The sequence below is a fragment of the Cyanistes caeruleus genome, chromosome 5, assembly GCF_971803275.1.
Source record: "Cyanistes caeruleus chromosome 5, bCyaCae1.hap1.1, whole genome shotgun sequence".
NCBI classification, from domain to species: Eukaryota; Metazoa; Chordata; class Aves; order Passeriformes; family Paridae; genus Cyanistes; species Cyanistes caeruleus.
In genome coordinates, this window is record NC_141705.1 from 54,404,327 (window position 1) to 54,427,462 (window position 23,136).

General features: G+C 43.1%; 1 protein-coding gene across 50 annotated transcripts in view; it reads right to left on the reverse strand.

Moving 5' to 3' along the window:
• The window catches only part of ADGRL3 (adhesion G protein-coupled receptor L3), a 487,487-nt gene that overhangs the window by 7,326 nt on the left and 457,025 nt on the right, over positions 1-23,136 (reverse strand). For 27 of the 50 annotated variants that reach the window (XM_086888929.1, XM_086888924.1, XM_086888917.1 and 24 more), the window contains one exon: positions 771-2,510. The exons of 2 other annotated variants lie outside the window; for them this stretch is intronic. In XM_086888929.1, coding sequence (XP_086745055.1) covers positions 1,705-2,510 — 806 coding nt within the window. In that variant the 3' untranslated portion in view covers positions 771-1,704. Of the gene's footprint in view, positions 1-770; positions 2,511-4,556; positions 4,609-8,030; positions 8,160-23,136 lie in introns of those variants that run through there. 21 more of the 50 variants (XM_086888898.1, XM_086888897.1, XM_086888891.1 and 18 more) reach the window with 4 other exon arrangements.

Here is a 23,136-nt window from a genome sequence, read left to right on the forward strand (position 1 = left end):
GAACAACAACGACAAAAAAAGAGAGATTAATTGTACAGTACATACATACAGTATCTTCTAAATCGTGATCAGTTGTTTATTGGTTGGCAAACAAGCTTCACTTTTACAACAAATATTAGTAATGAGGTCATTCAACTGTTGAGACCATACAAAATGGATCATAAATTAAAAAAAAAAAAAAAAAATTAAAAAAAAAAAGAAGAAAAGAAAAAGAAGAAGAATTCATACTCCGTGCTGCTAATTTACCTCCAGAAAGCCTATGTTACTTAAAAATCCGGTCAAATAAATAAATTTCCTGTTAGGAAAAGTAATGAACAGAGGACTTTTTTTTTTTTTTTCTTTTATATTAAAAATCACTGCAAAGTACTTTTTAGCTCACTATGCGTCAATCTATTCTCTTCTTAACCACTGCAGTACAAGTGCCTAAACCAGGGACCAGACTGAGCCGAGAAGGCCCTTTGCTCCTCCAGGGAAATGGCGTTCTCCTGTAGAACTCCCACTAGGATTACAAAGCCCCCTCTCAGCCCCTGGATGTGACTTGAGGGCCTGGATGAGGGGCTACTCGCCAGAGATGCTTCACAGGATTATCGTCACGATCGGTTGTGCACTGACAATGAGGAAGTTTGCCCTGCTCTAGTCTGCCAAAAGGTCTGCTGGCAACATGCCGGCTGAAAAAGGTTATACAGAGAGGAAATTAAAAGACTGCCTTGGCTGAAAAGAAATGGTGATGGTGTTACTAAAAATGGTCCTTAGAAAGTGATGTTTGGGAATTTTTATTTTTTTTTTTGCCCAGTGAGTTTTTTTACTGGGGTGGGAAGGGGACAGAGGGAAGGAGCAGTGGAAGAGGCAAAACAAAATTTAAAAAAAAAAAAGAGAAAGAGTTATGAAAAACCTTGCTCCTACTGGTAGACAAACTTACAAGACCAGCACAACAGAAAAAAGTTCTTATTTTTTTTTTCCACTACATTAACAGGGACGCAAGTTCTGGAGGAACAGAAAGCAGACTATATGTGCAATGCTAGTATCTGTACATTACATAGAAATTGTTCGCTTCTCTTTTTCTGCCATTAGTTTTTATCATCCGTTAATACAGCAAAATGTAAAATATGCCTTTAGCACAGGATTCTAGGATTCCCTTCCGTCTCATTAAATTTGTTTACGTTTTGTTTGCTCCCACAGCAAAGGGCGCTGCAATGAAACCAAGCTGTGAGTGACCATAACCCATGATGTGATCTGGATTGGTAAGAAAGAGTTTTGCTAGCTTGTTTTACACAGCGCTCCCACCTAGATGCGTCATCGCTACTAGTTTCAAATGCACATTTTTGGCCTTTTATTATTTTTTTTTTTTCCCTCTTAAATCAGGTCCTCGGTATTAAGAGCAACACAGCATCAAGGATTGTTTAAACAAACACGGCATAACTTGAGAAGGCCACGAAGTGTGCCGTTATCTATCTCTTTCATTAACATAATGAAGTCTGTCTGGAGGGAAGAAGGATGGGAAGATAAGGGGGGGCACAGCAGTTACTGTCCTCTCCGGGCCGGCCTAAAAATTCCAGTAAAAAAAGTCTGAGAATTTCCTTTTGAACAGCATGAAGATTTAGGAGTACACACAATATTACCACTGTTTGGATTAACTCAGAACAGTAAACCGAACGTTACGGAGAGGCTTTAAGTTGTCTCTTTGCTTAATTTTTGCTGAATCTTCTATAGACTAGTGACCAAGTGAGCGGGTCCTTTTGCATTGCCGTCCGGGGAGGTTCCCTCTTTGTTTGGTGGGACTATAAAACCGTCGCTGCTGCCTCGACCTAGCTGGTAGTAAGTGTGTAGCTGATGGACGTGGTTCCTGGAGCCAAGATTGGGCATGCTTTTGTAGTAAACATCGTCGGCATCGCCACCGCCGCTTTTCGCTGGTGGAGGGTCGGTCTGGGTGCTGGCGGTGACGCTTTCCGTCATGGGCATGCCAGCCAGCGCGGGCATACTGGTGTAGAGAGAATCCCTGTTGGGCGACTGCAGGTCGTCCGTGTGCTCGTTGGTCAGCAAAGGGAAAAAGCTCTCGCTGTTGTCTTGCGGGATGCGACGCCGACTGTAGAGGTGGGGCTGGTGGTTGTCCGCCGAGTACACCCGGGGAGGCAGCAGTGGGGCGTCCGACTCCTCGTGGATGAGCTCCAGGCCCAGGCTCTCCTCGTGGGTGAAGGAGGTGGCGTCATCCAGCACGATGGCGTCGTCCTCGCTCCCGCCGCCCACGCTGTTGACGAGTTTGTTCATCAAGTTGCGGCTCTGCTCGCTGGAGCGCTCGTGGTTGTTCAGGTAGGAAGGGATGTAGTTGGAGGTGAGTTCCTTCAGGATCTTTTTCTCGAGGGCGTTCTCCGTGTGGTTGTACCCGCGGTCAAGGATTTGCACGCAGTTGCTGAGGTACTCGCCGCTGGCGATGCTGTAGCTGTTGCCGTGATTACCATTCAGTGGTAGAGTATCCGTGACACTTGTATCCCTGGCATTGTTCAGAAGCCCCTCTGAAAAACATTACACAAGAGAGGGTGACTTGTACAAACAGGACACTCATGCAGGATGTGCACACTCAAACCCCCTTCCTAGGCTGCCGCGGCTGCTGGGGTTGGGCAGCAAGGAGAGCGTCGCGGCCAAAATGGGAGGGCGCAGCTCCATCTAAACCACCTGGTGGTCAAGGGCTTCCCACCAAAAAAAAAATGGAAAGCACTGTCAAGTGTGTGACTTGATGAGGCAACATCCAGCCGGAAGGATAACCTCTCCTGGCCAGCATTCTCCTACAGCTCCTGTGCTCTATGTATTCTTGGGGGAGCTGAAAAATTCATGACCCTGGGCTGGTCCAAACTGCCCTGGCTCTAGGAGCTTTGGAAGAAGGGGGAAATTCCTCTCAGCTGAGGGAAAAGTATTTGCAGCCCAGGATAAATCACTTCCAAAACTTTGTTTGGGAGTGTATCCTTCCTAGAAGAAAAATGGTCTGCTCTCCCCTTTCACTAGGTAGGCTGTCAGGGAAAGTAAAGACACAAGGACTGAATGGCAGGATTCAAGGAGTAGCACGGGGGAGGCACAAAGTGCTTCCTGGCCCAGGATTTTCTGGAACAAGACTAAATGCCCTACCTCCTCTGGCTTAAGGGCACAACCAAAATTATTTACTCCACACTGGCCAGGTGGGGATTTTCTAATACAATTGATGTTGGAGGCAGCTGTTCTAGGGGCTTGTGAAGCCTTTAAAAATAGCTCCTATTCCACCTGCAAATTTAAAGCAGTGGGTTCAGCAGAGGGTACAGCAAGTACCATCCCTGCCATAGTATGGTGGGCTCAAGGGAAGCTGAGAGGAGTAGGAGGGTGTCGGAGTGTCCCCGCTTCTACTGCCTATTGCATCTCCACAGGTGTCTCAATGCTGACAAGGCAAGGCTGGAGCTCAGCTCTTTCCCAAAGCACTACGGGAGATGGCAGGGAAGTGCTTTGAGAGCAATGCCAGCATGAGTGGGCAAGGGAGAAGAAAATCAGGCCCAGCAGTTAAGCCACCATGCCTTCTTTTTTTAGGATCACTGGTCTCCTTGGAAGGAGAGCAGACATGGGGATGCATGAAATAACTTATTGACCTCTCAGCTAAGGGCTTCAGGCATTGCCAAAAACTGGCAAGCAACTCCCAGCAAGGCACAGTGGATCAGAGAAGCCATTAAACTGACAATTTCAGATGAACAGTTGCTCATACCATGCTTAGTACATGGCATGTGTACCTTCTGAAAATACAGGATTCAGTCTATATCTGCGATGGAGTAGTTGCTGTATGTCAAGGGCTGGAAAGCGCTACTGAAGGCTTCTTCTTGCTTTTGAGTGAAATGCCCCAAATGCGTCGGTCACCTTTTAGGTTTCTGAGGCTTAGAGGGTGCTGCTGTATCCTGGGTTTCCCAGCAAATGAGGGAGCTATGCCAAAAAATCAACTAGCCATCACAGACATAGAGCAAAGCCGTTGATTTTCACAGTGAAAGCTCTCCAACCGAGTCACGATGCTTGGGGAGAAATGAAAAGTGAGAATTTTTGGGGGAGGGCCGTATGTAATGGGTGACAGGTAAAACAGCGTCTGTTTGATGGTTGTGTTGAGTAACGTATGCATTGAGGCACTGAGCACTGCACTCCTGCTGCCAATGCATAGATCTGGGGTTTGGTGCAGAAATAAAATGGGAGGCATTGCAGGTGAGAACAGAGTGGGGGCTGCAATGAAACGAGCTGTATAAAAATGCCATGACCTCGCAAATAAAAACATGAATTTGGGGAAAAAAAAAAAAAAAAAGCATACACAACTAAATGAGAAACTATGCTGGGTAAATGCTGCCACAAAAATGAGAAATAAACAAAGAAAGCATCATCTAATTTCATATATATATATATGTACACATACATATATATACACATACATACATACACACGCATACACATATATATACATATGTCTGTTAATAGTCTTTTGATTTCAAAACTGTGAGATTAATTTCCTTTATTAACTACATCATCTATATGTGATGCAATAAAAGTGAACTAAAAAAAATTACATTTGATATGCAATGTTTAGCTTTACTCCCATACTTGTCTCTCTGTAGGGCTCTAAACGACAGCATGAAGAAAAGGAAAGAAAAAACAACAAGTAAGCTTACAGCGACAGTAGGAAAAACATGAGTAAAAAGCAAATTGATGATATGCAGAAAAGAGAGTTAACGGAAATAATTTCCACTGCCCAGAATACATGAATTTGTTACAAGGTTTATTTCAGGTTAAAAATATTGACATTTTAGACAGAAAAAAAAAATATTTTACGCGCAATATTCAATAGTCTACATTTTCATTAAAAAAATTATCACATTTAAACTGTTTTCCAATGCCATTATAAAACGTTCAGCGTGCAACACAAATGAAGAAATAATGCCAGGAAATTTAAGAAAAGTCTAAAGCTGATAACGGTCATGCTTGAAAAGACAGGCACTGTCATTGTCACTTCCAGAGTCTTAAAATTAATAGCTTTACTTATTGTTAGATATAATAACCCCTGGCAGTTGAAACTGAAATCTGTTTCCTTGCTAAAAATGTTTTGCCGTCCATCTTTTGCAACAGTGCTTTGTAAGAGTATGACTTTGCTCATCATGGGGCTGCTGGCATTTTACAAACTTTTGGTAAATCTGATTTTTACTTTAACCAAACATATGGCGAACTATATGGACTTGGCAAAAAGAGAAACAAAAAAAAAAGAGCAATAGTAGTTTGACTAATGGCATTGCTAAATGAAACTTCTAAGAAAGGCTTAAAACAAGAAAAGTCAGAGAGTAAGATGAAGAGGCAGTGATAACGCTCAGCTTCCCACTCTTCAGTGGTCTGTGGCATGCTGGATTTTAAGCAGAGCTTGTTAATGGTCATTAATGCTTGTGAATGCTTTCTCTCAAAATTAGTTCTGACAAAAGGTGTTGGGATGTTTTCCTGCTTTGGAGATACCGAGTCAGTGTATGGCACTCAGCTTCCAATGACAGTGAGTACTCAGCCCCTCACCTACCACCTCCTTCCTCTACACGCTGTGTCCTATCAAGGAATCGCTCATGCCACTGGAACATGGGATTTTGGCCTTTTAGGGTCTGATTCCCCACCTCTTTCCAAGGGTAATTTTTAGGACATCCTGCCCCCAGTGATTGTCTACCTCAGATATGTCAGCAATGATCTTTTAAAAGACGTAACTGAGAGATGAAAATAAACAGGTGGATCAGATCAGTCCTTCTTTCCTTAGGTGTCCTGCCCCATCCACGGCCAGCACCAGAAGTGCTACATGAAGGTGCAAAAAAAATGACAGCCTTAGTGATGTGGAATGAGTTAGCTGGATGATGTTAGCTAACAATGCCTCACTGCATGCCAACCACAGCCAAGGCACACCCAGAGATGATGACAGCATCTACTTTTACAATGCACTCTCCTGGCTTTAGCATTCCTGCTGGTGCAGCATCTATAAACCCCATAGGCCTGGTTGGTTTTGCTACCCTTCATTTCTGACAAGGGATCCTAATATTCACAGTTAGTAATTATCCAGGGACCTAACCAGTTTGAAAACTAAGAGCTATACCAGTTCTGTGGTCATTAATTAACTTGCAGCCTCCTGAAAATAATGGGTTGGGTTCTCTCCCTCTGAAGTCATTTGCAAAGCTGCAGGAGCTTAAATGGGACCAGTACTGGTCCCATTCTCTTTTTTTACCTCCCAGAGATGAAGCCTCTATAGGTTTCTCTGTTACTTATCTACCTGCGTTGAACAGCACAGCACTTGCAAAAAAATTATGCTATTTTTGCGGAAAAACATTCTGTTAGCTGTACCAGATTCTAGTATTAAAAATCTGAAGAACACAAAATTATTAAAATACATGTAACAACACATTTCTGCCCAAATCACCTGGGTTCAGTTGAAGCACCCAGACCTGAACATCAGGACTCCTCTTAAGGCAAATGCTGACCCAGGATTACCTGTTGCCATTTGATTTAAAAGACTCCCACACCTCAAGGTTATCATGCAAGAAACTAGTCAGGACATCAAAGCTCATTTCAACACTTGCAGTACACTGAAATTCTTAAAATTCAGAGTATTTAATGTTTAACAGTAGCCCTTTTTAAGAAAAGCATTCTTGGAAGCAAATTTATCGCACAAAGTTAGCATAGTTTAGGAAATTAATAAACAGAAATAAGCAGAAAGGTTAAACACGTGTGCTCTCCTTGTGCTTTGAATGCAAATACCCTCCTGACACAGTTCAACATTTATTTCTGTCATAAACAACATGCTACCATAGAGTACAAAGGGAGCTTTCCTGCTTGCATTATAACCATCATTATTTTCCCTCTCTCGGATATCCTTTACTGGGAAGTGATGCCTTCATTGAGAGTGGACAGCTGACAGAGGGCTGGCACACTTGCACTGGAATGCAGTGCTATTCTGCATTGATTCTGCAGTGATTCAGCCACCTTACAAATAAGAACAACAACAAAAAATTCCCATGGAAGGGGCAGAGCAGGATGGAGCCAAGAGACAGGAAACTTTCAGAGCTCCACACTCCCCATCTCATCCTCAGGCCCTACTTAAACACATCTGCCTCTCCCTCACAGAAGCACCAGGACATCAGCTTACAAACATTGCCCTTCCCACAGAAGCCAGAGCAGAGACAAACATGTAGGTGACAAGAGAGTGATTTCCATAGAAGAAACCTCCACTAGGTACAACTGACTCTGTCTGTCTCTTACCTGTTGCCAAAAGGAGGATATCAAAGATTATCTAGATTCACTGCACCTTTTTTCTATTATTTTTTTCCCTCTAATTGCACAGATAAAATGTATAAATGCAAACGGCAAAACATTTCTTATCTCAGCTCTGCTCTTTGGAGCTAGCCTACGCTTCTTGCTTCAACTGTCATTTTTCTTGGAGATCAAGGGTAGTTTTGTTTTATTTTGCATTTTACTCCCTGTGCAAACCAGTGCACTGCTGACCACATTTCTCTAGGCCATTTCAAATGAGAGCAGCTTTGGTAGCAAAGGCCAGTTTAGCTTCACTTACCTTCAGCGGTGTTCCTGTTTCTGAAATGAATGGTTTAACAAGGAAATGAGCTGACAACAAAGAGAGGAATGGATGTGGCCGACAAAACACACACACACACACACACACACACACAAGTCCAAAGCAATACAAAAGCAAGGAGACTGAATTAAAAAAGAAAAAAAAAAATCAAAATCAAAACACTATGAATGCTTTGAGTAAAACTAACAAGAGTCTTTCAAAGTGAATTGGATCGCTCATGGAAAAATAGCATCTGGAAGATGGAAAGATGCACTGAAATGAAAGGAAGGGGAGGGGATCTTTTTTTCGTGCCCAGTTCCAAAAAAAAAAAAAAAAAGTGTGTGTGCGTGGGGAGAGAAAAAAGAAAAAGGAAGAAAAAAAAAGAAAGAAATGGGCCAAAATAAGCCACAGAAAATGGAATTCTCACTAGAAAAATTAGAGAGAAACTCCAGCACACCTTGTGCGTTGTACATGCTGACAGAAGGGTTGTTATAGACCGCCGATTCCCCGAGCAATGTATTATAAGGGTTGTTAGTGCCATGAGGACGAAGCAGAGCATTGGTTATAAGATGATTAGCCATGGCTCCTGGAGCAGCCCGATAGAAAGACAGAGAAAAAAAACAACAAAAAAGGTCAATCAGGCAAATGTGGTATTAAAAAAAAGGGAAAAAGAACATTCAGAATGACAACAGTTGAAATAGTCCTGATTACAAGCAGCCAGCTAATTAGACTCGGAAAACTGTATGCCACTAAAGCAGAACAGATGTTACTGACGATGCACAAATCCAAACCAACGCAAAAGAAAATGTATCAGAAAGCGGATAAGCTACATTTATGGTGGTTCCCCAGTTGCTCGGAGTGTAAGCAAGGCTGCGCCCACATGCTTGCTACAAAGAAAGAAAGGAAGATGGCAGCCTACACAATGTGGGGGGAAAAACTCTCCGGAAAGTGCCAAATGAATAAAAAAAGAATAAAAAAAATATATATATATATATAATGACTAACAGACAATAGCACATTCAACTCCCACTATGTGCTAGGATCTCTTTTACCGGTCCTTCACAACACATCTAGATCAAAAAAGCATAATTCGAGAGAAAGGATGGAGAATGCAGCCTCTCCAAAGGCTCTCAGCAGTTCTCAGACAGCTGTTTCTCATGTCTAAGAGGGCAAATTTCACTTCAGCTACTTCTGTGATATCACCATCAAGAACATCCACAACCACCTGAATCCATCCTGGAAGGTGAGAGCACTACAGCTCCGTCAGGCATTTCTATCAGGAATGAGAGTGGCCACGAAGTGCAAGTCTAAAGGCTCTCTGTGTGCCCCACAAACACCTTGTTTCCCCACTCCCACACCTCTTTGCTGCTGTTTCCAAGCACTCAGCCAGCAGTTGTCCTTTGCTCTTTGGTTTATCCCTTGGAGATGCAGCCTCTGGACATGTGCTCTTCGGGATCATCACGGCTTGGCAGGTGCCTGCCAAGACCTACCTCAATTCCTATTGCAGGCATCAACACAGGAAGCAAAGTCTCTCCCTGCCTTTTAGCTGACCTACAGAATGAAAAACCCTTAAGCCCTGGCTCTGAACCTCTTGTAATCTCCAGAGACATGACCAAATAAAGACTTGCCCTTCAGGGCCATTTTGGTCATCCATCAGGAGGGATGACTGTGGTTTTTAAGGCCAGGACTAAACTGTAAAGACAAAACCTTTCTACCAGGAAAGTAAGTCACTGCTGGGGCAGCTAGAGCTAGTTAGGACAGGACTCTCAGAGGGCTCAGGTGATCTGGCTGTCACCAAAATCTAATAGCCTCAACCCAAAGAAGTGACTGAAAAGCCAGTTCTCAAAACCAGTAACCCTTTCAGAAATGTTTTTACCAGTGTCTGAGGCATGGAGAGCCCACGTGCCTCTTTTAGGTGAGGTGGCCCCATGGTGAGGTGAAGGCTGTCTTTGTATGTAGGGCACTGGGTACAGCCTCTTTGGATGGAGTTGCTGAGGATATATAAGCCCTGAGGGCCTCTGGCTAGTACAAATCCCCTTAGCAGTCCTCAGAAAGCTCACACCTACTAATTATTTACAGAAAGGCAAAAACTGGCCAAACCTCAGGCTAGGTGGAGGCTGCCTCCTGCCGTGCTTGTACGCGGGCCTGGGATGGTATTTCCCCGTTTTTTTGCAGGTAGAGGAGAGAGAGCAGGCTGTTTCTTGCCTCTCCCCCATCATCCCCCAGCAGCTCCCAGCCCCAGGCGTATGGCATTAGCAGATCACTTAATCGGTCTTTTGAGCACAGGACAAAGTAGAAGGCAGAGTTGTATGGGGGCTGCATGCCAGGGAGGCTCCTCGACACATGCAGCTGGAAAAAAAAGACTTGTTTTCTCTCACCTGATATTTTTGTCTATGCTGATGGAAAGCAAGATGAGCTGCTGTGTTTGAAAATAAGGAAACAAAGCTGTCTCCTGTAAGAAAACATTACATGAACGCTTAACTAAGTAACCTTGAATGTAACTAATAGGTAAATGAGTCAATTCTTTCTTTGTGGTAATGTGTTTTCTCTAAATCTCACAAACATCTGGGATGAGGGACTGTAGGAACCAGTTCTCTTCTTCTGCTTGTTTTATACCAGTGAGCACTAAGGCCATTAAAATTGTTTCTGCTTTCATCCCACTTTTAATCAAGTCAGGCCATAAAAGATTCAAAAAGGGACTCACTTTTTTACAAGTAATGAGAATGTCCAGAGTTAATGCCAACCATAAACTTAGAAGTGATATAATCCTCCCATTTGAGATTTAACCCAATGTCCTACTCAGTTCCTATGAGAATTGATGTGAAAAATATTCCCACGGTGGGCTTTTGAGCACTTCAGCTTGCGGCATCTTTAAATGCCAGCTGCCATGAAGAGCATCTCACTCAATATATCCACAGCCTGATCTTGTCTAGTGAACCCCAGCAGGCAGGTACAAGCTGATCCCACCATGGCTGGGCAGGAAAAGCTGTTTTGCATGAGGGATGCTCTCAGACTGAGACAAGAAAGAAGGGATCAACCTGTGTAAGCACTTAAATGTAGGTTTTGCTTGCCTACATTTGCCAGCTTGGTGGGCTCTGGAATGAGCTGAATTCACAAAAATATGGTGCTCTCAGCCAACTTTTAATACAGATCCATGATTCTGACTACAAACTTGGCAAAAAAAGTTGAAAATACAGAATAAGTAGCTAAATTCTGCTCTTGGGTGTGTAAAAGACAGGGCTTGATACTACTACAGCCACCCATTCTTGTACGCAGCAACTGAGCAAAAATACTCCATTTTCTACTTTCCTCTCCCTTGATTTCATCGGGATTTTTTAATTTACTCTTCAAAATGCCACTTTCAATGGCAGTGCTGAGTAAGTCCTGGTGGAAATCCAAAACAAAGCCTCTACTAACATGTTCAGATATCTTTCAGTGCTTTCAGGGACCCAACTGGGCCCTAAGCACTCTGCAGCAGGTTTCTGTCATGGTAAGCCGGCAAACTTCATACTCTCTGCACGACACATTACATGTAACTTTGGCATCTTAAATATAAAATTATATGTACCCTGTATTCAGAAATTTGGTCTCTTGTTTCTTACTAACTGCTCTTGAGTTGCAAAATTCCCAGCCTAAAAGGGTGCTGAGGGATTGCACCGAGGGTCCAAAAAGCCCACAGTTAAAGCTTTTGATAAAACAGTAATACACAAACAAACCCCAAAATAAATAAAAAAAATCCCAACAAACCCCTCATTATTTGGCTTCTTTTTCCCAGGAGAAAGAAAGAAAAATATGATACCACCATACATTTAAGTATCATCCTGGCTTTTTCATACCACTTTATCATTGCTATAGCAACCAACAGGACTATTAGGAAGAGCAGATTAGGTCTGCAGATGAGGCAGGAGCAGAAGGAAAAGGTAGACTACGGAACTATGACCTCATTTGCAGGAAAATGGCCTTGGTAACAAAACCAACAAAACCCCAATAAAGTAAGCACGAGATCACAGCAGCATGCTCTCCCAAAACACCATGGGAGACAGCAAGGGGAGCTATTCTGCAGTCCTGTGTGTGGGTGTGCATCACTGGGGCTGCAATTACAAAGGTCAGTGCATGTCCAGGGGCCCAAAAACCAGAAAGAGCAGGGCTGCAAGTGCCTGTCCTTCCAACCACCTGGAATCTCCTCCCTGTGGGAGCACTCTTGAGACAGGACCCTTGGCAGCTGTCTGGCCTGGCATTGGCGTTGTGCCTAATACCCTCAGCGGGCAGCAGTTATCATCACTTACTTTTATTTATTCACTTACTGCTGGATCCTTGGCTCTCAGCATCTGTGGTGCAACACAGATTTCTCCCAGCAAACGCCACAGCTCTGTGTCAACCTTGCTTTCCTACATTCCTGCAATAGCAGCCCCTATACAAATCCCTCCTCTGCCATCTGCTGAACTACCTAAGCCCAGCACACATTCTTTAGTTAGTTAGGGGAACTGCCTTCTATCCAGCTGTGCTGAATCACCTTCAGTTCCTTCAGTTCTGCTACTCAAAGGCACCCTACTGAAAGGAAATGCATTCTGTTTCCAAACCCCTATCGTGTACGTGTGGGAGCATGAATTTGGGGTTGGAAAAAAGATGGGTTCAAACCCACAGGTTCACCTTTTACAGCATGATGATATCATCACAAGCAGCAAACATTTAAGAGCAGAACTCACACCTCTACAAAAACACTCCCTGCAACCATACTGGTACAACAACAGTCCCATGTCTCCTTGTTGCCACTGGTATTCAACCAAAGTTCAGAGCAAAACACAGCTACCAGGTCAGCTCTAATATCCAAAATTACATTCAAAATTGGGTTTCTGGAAAGGCCAGTGCTCAGGTCAAGGCTTCCTGATACTAGATTTCCTAAGTGAAGGATTTGCAGGGTGTGATCACAAGGAGAAAGAAATAATGGTCTTTCAGGAGGCAAATATTCACTGGGTAACATGCAGATGCTCCTGCCCCTCTCACAGCTTCGGTGATCCTCCTCATGATTCAAGCACCACAGATCCAGCCATACTGGATTCAAAAGGCCAGGAGAAACCATGGCCTGTGCTCAGGGTGCAGGGGGACATCTGGAGGGTTGCACTTTTGACTTGCAATCTGAGAAAAACTGTTAGGAAAACCAAACAGAAAAAAAGAAGACGAAAATCCCCAAATTTTTAACGTCACTATAACCAGACACAAAGGAATCAGATAGCTACACTTAGCTGATTTCTGTGGCTATGAAAGTAGGTATTATTTTAATGACCGTATGCAACCAAATGGAGCCTTTTTCTTTCCTTTCTAAGGTAGAAATTGATGTCCTTGATGCATAGAGCACTGAATGTAGCGGTAATTTTTTGGAAGATTTGTGTAATGACTGTATGGGAAAACTGCACCTTGTTAAACACAAGTATGTTTTTGTCACCCACTGAAAGCAAAGTATGAAAATTATGATGACAAGCACATGTTGCTAGACTCTAGACTGCATCATTCAGGAATAAAATTTTAAAAAAAATTCTCGTGGGCAGCTGGCTGACAAAGGCACACAAGTTACCTTGAATCATCTCCGTGGTCTACCCAGCTGGAAAGGAAATGGATTCAACTGCTCCTCCAGATTTTCTGAATAATACTGTCACTCCCCATGGCTCTGCCTGGCTGAAAGAGCTTGAGCAGCACTGCTTTAACTGGGATCATCTGTCTGCACAGGCAACACCACCACCATGTATCTTCTTTGACTTCTGGCCTTCTCAATTGCATACCAAAATATTTTTGGTACGTGTATTTTAGCAATGGATTGGAGAGATTCCCCCACTGCCCAGCAGATGTGACAGAAGAGCAGTTTTGCTGAGAAAGGAGAACGGACCAGCTTACAAATTTAATTGGATGAACCATTCAATATTTTAAAAATGTACATACAAAATCAGTATTTTCCAAATTAAATGTTTTCACTTTTTGTTCCAGAAGAGTGGCTGGTATGAAAGCTGATTTGACTTTTTCATATTATTTTAACTTTTTATTAGAGTAGAAACAGAAATAGTTTAGAAAAAGCACATCTGAGTCATAACAAAATGTTTCATTGCCTCTGACCCAGCAATTCCAAAATGTAGATTTTCTTGGGCTTTTTTCGTTTGTTTCAGAAGAAAATATGCTATGTTTTCAATAAATTTCAATCCTGTTTCCTCCCTATTTTGCCAGCAATGCAGCTCCCTTTCTGCAAGGTAAGAGCACAGTGCTGTACTCCTGCCTGCTCTGATTCCTTAAGCACCCAACTTATCTTGTGGTTCATATCCACCATGAAGCAGTTCCCTCAGCTTCTTGCATGTCATGTGCTAGACTTCAGACTATTCTGCAGGGACAAGTGACAGCCAGGAAGAACACAGACCATTCCCCAAAGGTAGAACAGTTCCTGAGCTATCAAGGAACATGGTTTAGCTTGGACACAAATGATGTGATAAGAGCTCTGTTTTCCTCTAAGTGTCCATTAAAACAATGCCATAACACATGCTGCCTTACCCTAAGTGTAGTAAATAGCTCAGACTTGAATGTCACTGAATAGCCCCTCTGTACTGATTTCAGTTTGTAAATTCTGGCTGCTTTTATACTTCACTCAGTATTAACTTACTTTATTTTGCTCCCAGGGAACCAAAAGTAGGTTTGTAGGAGTCAAGGCTCTAGTTTTCTTTGAGACTTTTCTTACCAGCATTCCACAGTATTTCTTTCTACAGGTAGAGCTTTCAAGTATTAAATGAATCCTGGTCTTCCATGTGTTCACAATTTGTTCTAACAATAAATGCAACTATGACAAGCAAAATCACACATACTTGCTGGAGGACAACAGGTATTTTCAGCATTTTTCCAAGTTCCTTCCAAAGAATGCTCTGACATTTAGATTTATCGAGCTCTATTGTTGTAATAGCCAACAGGATTCAGTTAATAAACTTCAATAAGCTTCCCTATTAAATTTCTCTCAAGTAGGTTTGTTGTCACTTGCAGCATCTAATCTATTCATTGTGAAGCTATTAATACTGACTGCAGTGAAATGGAGTTTCAGCAAATGAGGTTGTTAAGCTCTGGGCCATATTCTGCCACATGAAACATCATTTGCTCTTATGCAGAGACAGGGGAGTGAAAAGTATTTCTTTGCCCCTTTTTTTCCCCCCTTCCTTTCTTTGGCAATGATTTCAGATGACAAACCTCTGCTGGATTATAATCTGCAGGCCATATTCAAAACACACAGCTAGGCCACATCGATCTGTAACTATTTACTCACTCGTTAATTACTTTTTCACTGTCTGGAGCAGAAACATTTTCCTAGGGTGGGACATTTCTTTATACCACCACTACCCCTTACAAGGGTTTACACCACATTGTATCCCGACTATATGAACATGCACTATCCCTAATTGTTCCTGTTTATGATTATTTCTTACTAAACCTGAGGCTTTACCCAAGATGCACAGAGAGCCCTGCCTGTGGTGAAAATTGGACCATGCTTACAGGAATCTATAAAAGCAGCTTTGCTTTCTTCCTTCTTCCTTCACAGTCATTATATTAAGACTGCTCTGCAGCAGAATACTCTGCCAGATCTAATATGCCCCAAAGCCTGCTCTGATTTCAGAAATTGCCTTGCCCTCACTTTTCTTCTTTAAAGCTGATCCACCTAATGACTGAACTTCCAATTATATGGCTGTCAATCCTAAAATCAAAGCCAGTTCATAATATCTCCCAAAGGAAGAATGTCATGTCACTCACTGAAATCGCTGCAACAAATCTCAGCTAACTCAGTCCCAGGCAGCAGAGAGGCAAAATAAACTAGGAGAATATCAACAATGGGATTAATTTTGCACATAGGCAGAAATAAGAGTTAAACTCCCTAAGTTTTGATCCTTGATGCAGAAAATCACAATTTTTCTAGCATAAAATACACAGCTGATTGAAAAAGAAGGAAAAAACCCAAAAAGATAAAAACCACCAGAAGAAATTTGCTAGTCCAAAAGGCTGATGACTTTCCCTTACAAAGAGAAAATATTCCTCTGCTCTCACCTACCTGGAACTTCTCTTTACTTCATATGTGATTATTGTGATGAGTCATTTTGAGGCCAGTTGCTGACATTTAGCCAAACCAACAGTTTCTTAATGGGGTTGCAGAGATTTCTGGCTTACAAACAGCAATCCCTTGTGATAGAAGTGGTGCAATGGCATGTGGATTACTCCCTCCAAATACACCCACCATCTGGGCAATGGGCCCCAGGAAGGGGTACCCATGGGGTCTGGGGAGTTACAAGAGGGAACAGGAGAAGCAGAAGGGCGGGGGGGATGAAACCAAAGAGCTTCATTAGGAAAATGCAATGGTGGTGAGATGGGAGGTAAAGGAACAGCCTCCTGAAGTGAGTAAAATGAAAGTTTTGAAGTCCTGTTATAAATTGACTATGCTATTTCTTTTGCAGGCTGTCCCTAGAATTTTGAGCATTAATGTAAGCACCCAGGGTGCTGGGACATTGGACAGCAATCTGCCCAGTGAAGAGCAGGAGCTGCAGCATGAAAGCAACTGTGGCTGGATGAGATGCTAGAAAACAGGCCACAGGCTGCCTCTGGATTAGCAGCAAAGTGCTGTCAGGGATTCTACTCTGCTTCTTACCCCTTGATTTCCACCAAACAACCAGGAAACACTTAAGCACCTCAAAACCCCCCCTTCTCAAGTAGCAGCCTTGACTTAAAAATAATAGAAACTGAACATCTAATCATATTCCAGAGAGAGGAGACTGGCACTGCTGCCACATTTAGCTGTTTGTGGTTAAACCACAGGCCTCCAAGCTCCAGGACTGATGGACCCCTTTGAAACACAGACTAAATTTCCCAGGACTAAGGGCTTTGGGATGTGAAGGATGATGCTCAAGAGCAAGGACTGCTGCATCCCTTGGGTTCATGCAGCACCTTGCCCCTACCAACTCAGCAATGGTCAGCACAGACGACACTGGGTGCTGACACCTCTCAGCACTCTGCACAAAGGGACAGGTTCAGGGGGAGAGTGCTGTGTTTTAGTTGTGAAGCAATCACGATGAAGAAGTGAGATTTGCACGTTGACAGATGATGGTCTCTGAATGGTCACTGAGGCTGCTGGCCCTGCCAAGGGCCATCCCAGGTTCAGCTTTGACAATTCCTCTGCATTTACATCCATCAAACCCTGAGCATGACTGAAAACAGAGCTCAAAGCTTTTAAAGCATCTCCAGGGGGTGTTCAGTGTTAAACAGACACGGCTCTTGCTCCGCACCACATACCCAGCTGCGCAGTGATGGTACTCACAAGACCAAAGTGTCTGCTGAAGACAGACACTTTTCTTTAGTCCAATTTTCTTTGAGCTGTTAAGTGCTCAGAAACCAAGAATAATGCGTATTTTTATATCCATGAATATTTTGGTGAGTTCCCTTTAGGCACCTACAGATACATTCATGAACAAGGAGAGCAACTGCAGGCACTTGGACATCCTGTGATCTCTCTGCACTGAACCTGCTTACCCTAGAACCACAGGAGGAACAAGAAATAATGGGAGAAAATGTGACCATTACCAGTGCTGCCAACAAGCATGTTCATATTAGCCACAACTCACTAATTTAAAATGAGTGAGTCCCTGCACCCTAAAGTGATCTCTCTGAAAGACACAACATGAAAGCTGACTGACTTAACAGGAGAAACTGGGGTGCTGTTTGCTGCTGACTGTAAAAAGACAACAAATGGAAAGAAAACAGAGGAAGTATTTATTCTCCAGTACCTTTAAGCCACAAGAAAAGTCATAGGTGTTACTCAGTGTAGGTAAGAAGTGTGCAGACAGAATGTGAATATCATTTGGTGGTGTCCTCTGAGTATCCTATCAAGATGAGCAGAGGCATTTCCACCTCTCCTAGAATTTGGCTGCTTGCTATTTGTTTTATATGCAACATAAATTTAGCAGAAACCTCTCTGCCACACTGGTCACATTAATCCATCAAGGAGCAAACAAGCATCTTGAGAAAGGCTGATGCATGACAACAGTAGCACTTCCACTATCCAAATTTCCACCTGCTCTCTGCTTTATCTAGGCAGCAAAGGGTCAACATTGGCAAATGGGTTATAATAAGCAGCAACTGCACTTTGAAATGTACCAGGGATGGGGTTTGAGATCCCTGGGGAATCCAGTTCTGCTCCTTTATTTTATTTTTTTTCTTTTTCTCTCCTCCCCTGTTTGCCCGTGCTTATTACCACACCAAATTCCACCCTGCTTTTACTGCTGTATTGGCCAGTTATGTCCACACCATGGCACCCACCACCCCTACCCCTGCAGACAGCTAAACTGAAACTTCTTGATCTTGCAACACTGAGACACATCCAGCAGCCCTCATCTTTCAGCAGAAAGGGCAGATTTGGTGACCAAAACCTGACTCATTGCACTGTCTCAGTGCTAACCTATACCTCCTGTCTTCCAGAGTGACAATCTCCTACTAAAGGAATAATTTAACCTTCTACTGGTGTTTTCTAAATAACTGCTTCTGAAAAATGCAGGAAAATATATCCACCTGAAAATAATTCTGCAACACACACAGTTGTCCCTGCTGAATTCACAGTGCAGATACGATTTCAACCTGGAAATCACAGCTTAATTATATTTTTGGGTGGGTGGAAGGAATTTGATGGGAGATTTCATTTAGGAAACAATCAGGTCTCGGTTGGGTTAGAAATCAGGATATTAATGTTCTTCATTTTAATTTTCCTCTCTGACTCAGATTCCCACTGTTTGAATTTGAGCTCAATTTGTTCTGTTCATTATGAAGAAATCCACATGAATTTGACATTAAACTGATTACCTCTGAAAACAGTAGCAATAATTTCCCTTTTTCCTGTGTGTGTTTCAGATTAAGTCTTTGTGGTTGATATAAAAACACAGAAGAGAAATAATAAAGCAAAGGGAAATCAAGTATTTATTCTGGAACGCTACCCAGAAGAGGAAACATGCAACAGCACTTATGCATTTGGGAAGAAAAAGCAAGGGGGAGGGACAAACAATACCCTCATTTCCATTTCCCATTTCAGCCCATTTGCATGGGAGCAAACAGGGAATGAACACAGCTTTCCTAGTCAGGGATAATACCTGTTGTGCCCAGACTGGAGATCTGAGGGCTTTGCGATGACTCTGATGGGGTTTGCTGGCAAGGGCCTGCTCCCTCACAATGGACCCTTAGGGCCACATGGATAAATTGAAGTATTTAAGTATTTAAGACTTACCATCCTTCAATAAGAGCTGCCAGGGGTCCTGGGCTCCAATCTGCAACAGCTCTTGAGGTCCTTATGACCCCTGCAGGCCTCAGTGATCTCCATGAGACCCACCAGGAAGGCACAGCCCTGCCTGGCTCTGGGCACCCCGTCCTTGCCTTGTGTCTGTCTCCTGGCTGGATCTTGGACCTGGCTTGTAGCTCAGCTGCCAGCCCTGTCTCTGCCAGTATCTCCTGGTGGTCTGGGCTGGACCTTGGACCAGGTTCATCCCCACACCTCATCCCGGGCACTGCCTCCTGGCTTAATCCCCTGTGGCACAATGAACCATCACTGAAGGTTTGGATTGTGCTTGAGACCTCCTCAGCTTCAGTCCTCCTCAGCTCCCGTCATGAAACATGAAACAGCTCTGCTCTTACAGCTCCCTGCTGTTTCTTTTCTTTCAGACAAGTGGAGCAGCAATGTGAACCACCAAAAAGTTCCTCCAGGAGACCTCCATGGATGAGGGTGGTGGGGAAGGAGAGCAGTACTTTGGGGGTGGATGGCCATAAAGCATATATATATAGCCAAAAGACAAGAGGTGTACAAACTCCTGTTTCTATAGCAGGGCTGCTATTGGGATAAACTATTAAATTTGCTGTCTAGTTTATAAGCTAAGAGTCAGAGCACTGCAGCATGAGAACAGCACTTGACCCAACACAACACACTTCTGGAGCAGTTTCTATTCTCTGTGAAGTCTGGTGGCTTTACCCATAGCCCAATTATTTCCCTGAAGAGGGAAAAACTACTATGTGCTAACTTGAATTGATATACACAACTCCATCTGAGCACTTTCCTTTAACAAAGCACTGCTTTGTACCACTGACAAAATCCTTTGTCTCTGCTGCTCTTAAGCCTTACCAAAACAAGGAACAGTCTTTTCTTTAAGAGATAACTTCCACTTTTCCTTTGAGAAAAAAATTAAAAATATCACACACATCATACCACCACTTCCCTTCCCCCAGCTTGAAAACCTGAAGGGTAACAAACTACCATGTAGCTCATGATCATTTCTCTTCCCTCCCAGTTATCTCATATCCAAAGAGAGACAGTAATCACTGTATTGCCTCTCACCTAAGACATGGATAAAATAGGCTGGTGTCACATTGCTGTTTTGTGCTATGGCTGCTTTTGTTTGTGAGGCTGGCTGAGCTTTTTGACATTAACACTCTGAAGGTGCAAACAGACCCATCCCTCACGATCCTGAGGTGGCTGACTGGACGTACCCACAGCTCAGGCAAGCTCTGTTGCTTTTCCTTCATACATTCCACTTTTCAGCCTTCAAAGTACTGGAGTCCAGCAAACAGTCCATCCTACATGCATTCCTTTTGTACTACTTTGTCAGTACTGCATCCAAGTGTCTGTATTGAGATCAGACACCAAACACCCTGCAGGCAAAGGGAAACTTCTTTTTCCTACTTATGAGGTAATCAGCTTGGTTCAGCTTTTGCACCTCTGAAGCTTTCAGCACTAGGAAAAGAAATGTAGAGCACAGGCTGAATGTGAAAGACATAGCAGAAGTAAGCAGCCAGACGCAGGGTGTGAAAAATTGGACAGAGTTGCAGAGTGTGAGTGCAAGGAGCAGGAATCCCCCTGGATTGTGAAACTGAGACCACGTTCATGGGGTGGACAGGCATGCTCTTCATTCAACAGTAAAAAAGGAAATCCACAGCCAGTTTCTCTTCCCTTCCTCCTGATTTCAGCGGTACAGCAACCCCAAATTCACATCACTATTAAGCCGTGATGAGCAGCAAGGGAAACAGCCAGACATACTTTTTATTAATCAGTAATTAGACTCTAACTTCAGGAAATATCTGAAGTAGTCTTGTATGCCTTAGGACAGAGTAAAGTTTTCATTACAGAACACATTACATCAGGCAAGTTTGGGGTTATGCCTGAAATTCCTGGTGTGATAAATGAGAATAAGAATAGTAACATTATGGTCAATTACTTTGGCAGGGAGAGAGGGGAACAGTAGATAAACGAGAGCATGAAGCTGAGAAGAGCCATAAACAGTGTATTATCTGCTAAGTCACAGAAAGACATAGCTGTATGTCTAAAGGAGGGATGCACTAACACAGACACCATATTCCAGACTGATGCCTAGGAGGTTCATGAAGGAAGAAGGGATGAGATGTCGTGCAGAAATGCCAGTCTTCATACAGGAAATATGGATAGCTAGAGCAGTCTTGCCTGGGTTGCTATCATGTGGCAGGAGGCTGTGAATATGATGAATGATATCAGGGGAAAAAACAGGTTTCAGTAAAACAGTACCCCAGTCAGAGGATGTCTCACTGCTTTCTGTTCCCTGAGCAGAAACATGAAAACTCAGTGCTGGACTAGGACATGGAGTTAAGCCCCAGGACCTGGATGCTAGGCAATTGTGGGGACAAAGGATCATTTTCTTTCTGTTTTAGAACACAGACTGCTCTCTGAAGGCTCTGGAGATAATGCAAGCACACAAATAATGTTTAGCTTGGGATAATACAGATAATTTTGTGCAAAAGGTGTCTAGGCTGGGAGGGCTGGAGTGGGAATTTTGAACAGGAACAGGAGGGACGCTGTTGTATCAACCTCAGGCAGAGAAAACCACTGACCATACAGTTCAAGGTTCACATTTGAATCCTCTGAGCCTTAACAGCATGCTTGTAAATAAAACATTAATGAAACAGCTCCTTCAAAGATGAATGTATATGTAAATATTAAGGGTAAGACAAGAACTCTGAAAAACACATTGCCTCACTGCTCTGTTCAGGCTGCAGTTCTCTGGAGAGTTTTCTCTGTGGAAAGCCCTAAGACCACGAATGTTGCTTTTCAGATGAAATAAACAGGATAAAGGGAGAAATACCTGGAGTCCCATGCAGCTGGGATTACTGTTGATGTCAGGTGTGTTTCCATTTGGAACTGACCACCTGCTGCTTGGATGGGAGATGCCATCTCTCATAGAAATGTTTTTAACCTTCACTTTACAAATACTTCTGTTTACCAGGAAAAAAACCCCAAAACCCAACAACAACAATTATTGTGCCTGCTTGTGTGAAAATGAGGGAGGATGACTGTAGAACTGTAAAACTTACTCAAGTCACTTCAGTGTTCCACCTAAAAGGCTTCCCTTCTAAGACACTAATCAGGCTGCTTCTGTAGTCAACAGAGAGATTCAAGCCCTTCAGGTGATTCACCTCATCCAGTGTTACACAAGGAAAATAGCTGGATGAAACCTGCTTTGAAGATGCTTCTCCTGGCAGTTCATTTCCCAAATGACCTTTAAATCAGAGCCACATCTACTAACAGGTTCTCACCACACTGGGATGAAGATTGCCCACTTGAAGCCTCTTCACTTGTCCCAACTGACAGTCATACTTCCCTCTTTGCACAGAAAAAAAATAAACAACCAAAAAAGGATACCTTTCTTTTGCTAAGAAACCTGGAAGATCCTGTTTGCTAAAACACATCCCTTGGTAACCTCAGCTGCATCAGAGAACAAGTTCAACTTCTGTGCTAACTAAAGGAGCAAACATTTCATGCATAACACATTTTGGTTTGCCACTGAGATGGAGCAGTGAGATGGCTGAGGGAAACAGTGGCTCTTGCTGGAACCTCTGTGTGACAACCAACTTCCCCCCTACATTAGACTCAGAGAAGCCTGGCTGCTGCTCTGTAGTCTTTAATGCAGAGACAGAGAGAGATTTGAGGGCAATGTATGTGGATAAATCAGGTATTTGCAGTAATGGAATCTTATAGTCAACTTTATTAATGAGTCTTCAGTGCAAAGGGAAAATATCCTGGCACAAAAAAGACCAGTGAGTTGAAGAACAGTACAGCTCCATGTTATACTGCCTTCCCCACTGCAGATTTGGGCAGTGTGTATCATGTTCAGAGAACAGAATCATATACCCCTAGTTCCCCCAGAACTCAGCAGTCAATATTACTCAGCATAGACAAAATCCTTCAAGTCTATCCTCAGGCAAAACTCACCCTAAAATCAGTGGAAATTCTGTGAGAATAAAGACTGAATAGGAAACCAAAGCCCTAACTCAATTCTCAGTTGAGCTTTGCAGACCAACCATCAGGACTGGAAGTATGCTTGATTTTCATCATCATGAGACAACACCTAGGCCCAGTAATCTCAATCCCACCCTTTCTTAATTTCAGCATCAACTGGACAGGTAACACAAAACAGTTTGGCATCTGGTTGCTCAAGTAGCTGTATTGGAAGAGAAAGGAAACAATCTCTGAGGCTCTTTTTCTGGTATTCTGTTACCAC